This window comes from Chenopodium quinoa, unplaced genomic scaffold, assembly GCF_001683475.1.
Source record: "Chenopodium quinoa cultivar QQ74 unplaced genomic scaffold, ASM168347v1, whole genome shotgun sequence".
In the NCBI taxonomy this organism is placed as follows: domain Eukaryota; kingdom Viridiplantae; phylum Streptophyta; class Magnoliopsida; order Caryophyllales; family Amaranthaceae; genus Chenopodium; species Chenopodium quinoa.
Window position 1 is genome coordinate 48,997 of NW_018744560.1, and position 7,401 is coordinate 56,397.

The following is a 7,401-nucleotide window of genomic DNA, read 5'->3' on the forward strand; positions in this document are numbered from 1 at the left end:
GCATGAAAAACAGACAAACAAGAAATTAAAAGGAACAAATGGAGTATGATTGAACAATGCTCAGAAAAAGTTATTTTAGTTTCTATAACACTCTGAAAGAAAGGAAAGTAATTTTGTTATAGGTTTAATAATTTTGAGTATCTTTAACATAGTGCACTTACCACCCTTTTGTGACGCTTTGCACTTAGGGGTAATGAGGCTCTTTCGGCTGCATAATAAACTTTTCAGAATAATTTATTTTCTTAGATATTTTGTAACGATAGCATATAGTATGATAATTAAAGAGGTTCCCTAGATCACTGATGTCGAGAACAGTTGTTCAGGGACAATTTTATACATCAAGTGGCCATATGAGAGCACTAATTAAACATAATTACCACTTAATTAACACTTAAATTACCCCCACTTGGGCACTTACTACTAATCACTAATCAGTGATATTCTCTTTTGAGTTGGAACTTGGGAGGTGGGTATTTGGAACAGAGGAAATTATATTCTTAATAATGATAGTTGCCATGTGATGCTCCATAAGCTTAACGGACTCAAGGTAATGGCGGATCTAGGATTTCAAACAAGAGTACGATAAAAGATTGTACTATGAAACACTCCGTATTTGTGTATGCTCCATAAGTATACACTAAATTATTTTTCATCCTTACTGATAATATCAATCACTATTATTATTATTCTACAAAATGTAATGTATTTTGTATATAGAATTCATTCTACATAAACTTCAAACATTACTTTACAATCTATAAAACATATGGTACAGTACTACAGTCTACTTTCATAAAAAAAATTTATAAAAAAAAATATAGGGAAAAATTGAGAAAACTTATGATACAGTTTGCTGAGAGCATATCAAGGTTCATTGCCTTTAATAAAAACATATAGGCAAAGATACAACAAATTTGGTAAGTATGACCTTCATACCTATAAAGCTTTATATGCTTATGCTTTGAATGTATGAGGTATCATATATTACAGACTAATGATAAAAATTGCTACAAGAATATTGTGATTCAGCTTAACTACTCGCCGTTCCTTCCAGCAGCAACCCTGAGAACGAAAATTCTCATGAGACGGTTTCCTTCCCTGCTTGTCTTGCTTTTTATCTTGTTTCTTTGGACATCCAATAACTACCTTAAGCTACCAAAGCCTCAACACTAATACATACATCGACTTCTTACATGGGTGGCAACTGTCATTAGTGGCCGTTGCTTGCAACAGAACTTCTTGAATGACTATGAGAGACTTGGAGAGTAAGCCTGATAGTTTGCCGCTGAGATGATTGACTTATATCAGCACATTCCTCCAAATCAGCATCACACGTTAACAACACCCAATCGGAGTCATCATCTAAGTATTTCAGTTGATAACCACTCATGTCACCTATATGGAATCTCTTAACTACTTCCTGCACTAAATATTTGAACCCCCAACTCCTAAGCATGCGAAATCTGATCTTCTCCTCTCCGTAAGTGACTTTGACCCTCAGAGAATCATCTACTTGGATCATCTGGACCCCGCATTTTGGAAGAGGCGGACGATCATCAATATTATTACGCAGCTCAATCAGAGATTTTTGGCTCAGGGACCTTGATATATTGTTTGCAGCATTTTGACTAGGAGTGTGAAGAATCTCTGCTTCACTTCTTGTTCGTTTTAAGGCACCTTCACGTAAGGTAATTCCTCCTTGAGGATCCTGCTTACCAGAGGCTTTATAACCTGTAGAAGGCTGCTGCTGAGTCCCGGATGAGCAGCACTGGCTTGAGCTAGAACTCTGGCTGCAGGAGGACGTGGGAGATTTTGATGTAGCAGTACCCTCGAGCTCCTTTGTTTGTTGCGGAGGATCAGTTTGCTTAGAATTTGAAAAGGGGCTAGTATTTGAGAAATTTGGGGAAGCCAAGTCGGGGAAGTTTGAATAGAATGAGCCAATTTGCAAAGCACCAGAGGTGCCCTGAACTGAGTCAATCACAACTTGAAGCTTCTGTAAGGAGTGACCAACCTTCTTTATCTTTCGGGAAGGCCACCGCTTGATCCCATGCTGCCTACATATCCTTTTCAAAGTAGTAGGACAGACTGCAACAGAAGAAAAATAGTTAGATTTTAAGATTGAAGACCTCAATATGGATCCAAGCGTCAAACATGATTTTATTATGATTGTTAGAAATTCATCCAAAGAGAGTAAATCAAAGAGAAAGAAGAGGTTGGAGAACTGTATGCTTCTTAATAGTTTAATTCTTCAAGTACTTTCAATGGTGATTTGACTCTTCAAATTGATAGTTTTATCTTTTATCTGATTTCCTTCTTGTATCTTTTTCCTGTCAATTATTAAGAATTAGAAATATTGCCAAATTTTCATCCTCTTGCTTACAACTTTACGAGCCTACATCATCTGTCTATGCAGGAGAGATCCTAACGTTTTTCCCAAGCAAGGCATGCAACACCTGACTGACCTCAAAACTAGTCTAGCATTAAGAGCCTAATTGGTGTTCAAAATACTCAAATTTTCCCCCAACATAGTACTCCTAGTTATTCAAATTCATCAACCTGTATTATAAATCTATTTATGCATGATTGTTTCAGCCAAAAATTTTAGAAAAATCGATTAATGGGTTTCAACCATCCAAATTCGAAGGAAATAACAGCATACCTCCAATGCTCTTTGCAGCATCCTTTAGGCTGCCAGCAAAATGCTGACGAAGAACTTCCAATGTAATAGTTTTCTCTGCCTTGGCCCTCTTTTTGTCCCCTGGTTTTCCAGAAGTTGAGAAACTCCCATCACCAACTGCAGAATTATCTAGACTGCCTGGACTTCCCTTCATGTAGGATTGTGGCGGATGCTGGTTCAAGACTTTCCCAGCCAAAACCTCCCTTTGTTGATCTTCTTGAGGAACTGAGAGACTTCTAGTTCTCTCTCTTTCCTGGAGACCAGTCCCACACGACTCTTCCTGAGACGAAGCTGACACAGTATCTTCCAACTTTAACACCTTATTCCTATGGAATGAATCATCTGAAATCACAGTTACTTTGTTAGGATGTGTTCTTTTCACTTTCAGACAATAAAATTCATGTCAACTATTACTTTCAATGACAAAATATGTTTTCATTGTCAAATTTAATTTAATATGAAGTAAATTTAGAAAACTGCAAAACACTAGAGAATCAACAAAAAAAATTGCTTGTCAAAGGATCAGCTTAATCAACAATCAGCAAATTTTGTTAAAGGCTAAAAATAAATCATTTTGAAACTATTTGAAGCATTAAAAGCTTCTTAATCAGAAAACATATTTCAGTTGCGTAAAAATCAATTTAAAAACATGGGCTTACTCAGCATTGATGTTTCTTGCTCTATCTCCTTGTCACTGACAACCCTCAAGCTCCTACAAACTCGCTGTATTATGATTGAAAGTGAAGTAAGCGTTTTCTTTTGCTCTTCAGGATCCCTGCAATTAGTTGGCAGGAAGAATTCCACCACAAAGTCGGCATTGCCAGTGTAGATACACCTAAGACGAATAGCAACAGCAGCACAAAGCCCAAACATCCTAGCATGGTGTGAAAGTGGATACTCCGTCTTAGAATAAGTTGTTATGTCCTCTGAGAAGCATGGTTGATTTGTCATAAATGCCTTCCCAGCAACACCTTGGCCTTTAAATAAATGGTGCTCCGAGCAAGCCTCATGGAAGTCTTGCATATAAGGATTAGCAACAAAGCAAGCTGAATCAACGGTGGACACACAACGGGAAAGGTTCTCATCAGAGTGTCGGCACCCCTCTTTGCCTTGTTGGATGCATGGGACCCAGGTTTGGGCTAGGGGAAGCCCATGACTACTACATGCAGATTTTATTACCTCCAGGATCTCTGGTAAGGCAGCTTGGTATGAACTGCAGAACTCCTGATATGAAGAAAATTCTGCTCATTAAAATAATTTATCAAAAATCAACTGTACTTCATCCAAAGAGTTTACAATAGTTACCTTTGATTTCTGAGGACCTGGAATTTCGGAACAACTTCGAAGATCAACAGCCTGAGAAGGACAGAGCAAATGTCAAAGTCATATTCGTCATAGCAAGAAGGGGAAGGCCGGGAAGGGGTTGAAAGAAATAGGCTAAGTTACTTGTGACCTTTTTATTATCCAGGTTATGTTACTATTTACACAGATAACAAAATATATTGATTTCACAACAACAATTTATATCAACTTTTGAAAAGTTGCTTACAATCAATTCAGAACACTACTCAAATTTAGGATACATTTCTGACAAAAGATGAAAAATAAAACTAGTTATAAGACAACTCTTATAAGGAAATCTAGTCACCTTCCAAAACAAAGTTGCTCAGGTTAAAAAGCCACAAATAAATTAAAGTCATAATGCAACAGCAGATTAATGATGATAAATGGAGACAACAAACCTCGAGGGCTCTGCAGACACTTTCAAGATCTGGTCGATAGTTGACCTTCTGAGTGGTCATGACAACCTCAATAACACCCAAGCAGTTCCTGCTACCTTGCTCAAAAACTGGGAGAGCAAGTGTCCCACGCACATCGCACTGCTGAGCATAAGAAACTCGTGGGTACTCATCGACCCTGAAGAATCGAACATCAGGAGTCCATTCAGGGACTTTACCCAAGAAAACCCGGCCAGGCAAACCCACTGACACACAGGAGTCTTCCTCTGCAGCAAACTCATAATTGGTAGAAATGTTTCTGTAACTAGCAAGTTGTGAGCTGCCGGAGTTGATTGAGAAAGGTTGATTAACAGTGGTCAGAATACGAGTACTCCCTCTAACAACCGGCACCCATATTTGGACAAGAAGATCCTTGCCTTTTGCTGAATCTTTTATGTAGCCGAGAGCCTTAAACAACCTTTCCATTACAGAAGATGCTGCTTTATTTAAACCTGGCTTGATCCACAACAGTTTGTTGAGCTCAGAACCTTCATCACAGAACTTGTCAAACTGATTTGAATCACTAGCAATATTAACCAAACCCTGACCATTAGACATGCTGACTAGAGCTCCCATTTGGGTATCAACTAGAGGTGAATTGTCAACCATTTCGGAAGTTTCCCTCACTTGATGGCCACTTTTCTGTGATGAGTTCATGCTCGATTTTTCATCTGTCACCTCTAGCATCGGCCATAGGTACGAAGAATCAAATATAGCACCAGAAGTCGAAGCATTTTGCTGAAAGAAATTAGAGCCATCAAATGCTTCAAACCAACATCCTTCTAACAAGAGCTCATCCATATAATCAAGTTCCATTGCAGAACTTGATGGAGTTCCAACTGCTACACTAGAATGAAAAACTGCATCATCCATTTATCAGCAAAAAAACCCCACTTCTTCTACAAAGTTCCAAGAAGCCTTATCAAACAAAATATACCCCCACTCACTAACTCGAAACAGAAGCTGATGTTCTTCAATAAGAGATAAGCATTTCCAAGATTTCGTCGTCCCTTGAAATTTATAATGTTATCTTAGCCTGCTGAGAATCCAGATTTGTCCAATAAAATTATTACCAATTAAAGAACTTCACATAAAGGAATCAAATAAAAATCAATCATAGGAATCGAATACTTTTTAATAAATCCTTAGTTATTACTCAACCACTGAGAAAAAACAAGAATCAATTCATTCCTTTGAGATTGGTCACAACTTTCTTTAAAAGTTCATTCTGTATCCAATATCATCATCAGTCAAAGAAGCTAGCTGATGACATAACTTAGAATAGAAATGAAAATACCCATCAAATTCCCAAAGGAATAAAAACCCCACCAAATCTGAGAATCCCAGAAAATATTTTCCAACAAGTTGGACCAAAACAACTTACAATTAAGGGTGGAAAAATATCACAAGAATCTGATACATAAGTTAAAAAAAAAAAAAATACAATCTTTACAGAATCTTTCAAAGTTGGGTTGGCATGAACAACACTTTTTATTTGACAGCTTCTTTGTTAGGCCTTTGCACAAGAACAAAAGTATTAACAAAAGTAGCAGCCCATTACAATCTTGCTTAAATCATTGAATCAGAAATAAACACATTTTTTTTTCTTTTTATTTTGAGTACTTAGAGCCATCAACAAAGACAAGCGGGATTTGATCTCAGTTCTTGGGTATTATCCCGATGACATGACTTGACCAACTAAGCTAGTTACCATCCGAAAATATCAATCCAAGTACATAATAGATAAGCAATGAAACCAAATTTGACCCAAATTAAGGTTGTTGAAAAACATAACAAAAGGAGCTCAACGAAAAGCAATATACAAACAGCAAAAGTTACTAAAATTAGTAGGGAATGAAAAGATACCTGAAAAAAAACTAGGCCCAAAAAAATGTGGTACAATCTTTCTTTTCTTATAAGTAGCCTCAAGAAATTGTCAGAAATGCTGAGGCAAAAACACCACCTATGTTGGCTATATAGCTAAAAAAATCCCAACAATAAGTATAATAATCATAATTTCAACCCAAAAAAAGAGAAAATTAAAGACCCTTTTTTATCTTTTTTGCCAAATCAAAATGAAGAGTAAATAAAGGTGAAAAAAAAAAGAGAAAATTTCTATCTCTTGTGAAGTGGTTTGTTTGAAGGGAAAGAAAAGGAGGAAGAGATGATTCCTGTGAAAGTGTGGTTGGTTTGGGAGGAGCGAAGATTCTCCGTAGAAGAAGCTCCAATGGGGAAGGATGGTGGGACCCACCTTTTGGGGGGTTCTTGGGATTCACGCTGTAAAGTCAACCAGAAAACAAAATTCAGTTTTGTGGTGTATCTCTACTGCTCTGGTGTGCAACTGGTGTTTGTGTGAATGTGTGCATATGCAATATGGGGTGTGCTGTGTGTATGAATCAAATTCAAGTTTAAGTACAACTGTGCAAGAGATAGGGGAGAATCATGGCTTTTCCATCCGTCTCTATATAAAAGTCTTATTTGTCTTTTACACGAATATTTAAGGTCTGTACTGATTAACTGAAATGAAATGAACTTATTAGAGCTGAATTGAATATTTTATGAAAGAAAGAAATTAAGAACTAAACTGAACAGAACAGGCCCTTAGTGGTGTTTAAATAATAGACCAATCAAATAAAACTGTTCCGATACCCAAGATGATGAAATTTTATAGCCGGTCTTTGGTTCGGTTTGGTCCAAAAATCCTAAAAATTTAATCTTAGATCGAACTAGTTTTCTTGTTTACCATTTTGAATACATTTCCATAATGTTTATTTTTTAGAATTAATATGCTATAACTAAATTTCTATTATTTCCTTAATTTTTTTCCCATCACTAAATATAAATTAATTTTAAAAAGTTCTAAATCTAGTTAAGTTTGAATGCGGTCCAAGCAAAACTAGTCCACTGGTTCTTGAATTTTAATTTCTGGTCTTTTATGCAATCCGG

The 7,401-nt window shown here is 36.7% G+C and overlaps 1 protein-coding gene across 2 annotated transcripts; it reads right to left on the minus strand.

Annotated features, from left to right (window-relative positions):
• Positions 1-818: 818 nt before the first annotated feature.
• Positions 819-6,880, minus strand: LOC110699011 (protein NLP4-like). 2 transcript variants are annotated; one of them, XM_021876496.1, is made up of 6 exons: positions 6,322-6,880; positions 4,420-5,491; positions 3,983-4,033; positions 3,337-3,901; positions 2,660-3,019; positions 819-2,085 (listed from the first exon to the last, which is right to left on the minus strand). In XM_021876496.1, the coding sequence occupies exons 2-6, from the start codon at positions 5,326-5,328 to the stop codon at positions 1,211-1,213; spliced, it is 2,760 nt and encodes a 919-aa protein (XP_021732188.1). In that variant the 5' UTR covers positions 5,329-5,491; positions 6,322-6,880; the 3' UTR covers positions 819-1,210. The 2 variants fall into 2 exon arrangements, with proteins under 2 accessions (XP_021732188.1, XP_021732187.1); XM_021876495.1 differs by having other exon boundaries at positions 4,420-5,494.
• Positions 6,881-7,401: the final 521 nt, after the last annotated feature.

Coding starts and splice junctions, on each gene's coding strand:
- LOC110699011 (XM_021876496.1), bottom strand. CDS start 5,328: ATGGATGATGCAGTTTTTCATTCTAGTGTAGCAGTTGGAACTCCATCA. Junction 3,020..3,336: donor GCAAGAAACATCAATGCTGA/GTAAGCCCATGT, acceptor CTGTGATTTCAG/ATGATTCATTCCATAGGAAT. Junction 2,086..2,659: donor TGCTGCAAAGAGCATTGGAG/GTATGCTGTTAT, acceptor CTTCTGTTGCAG/TCTGTCCTACTACTTTGAAA.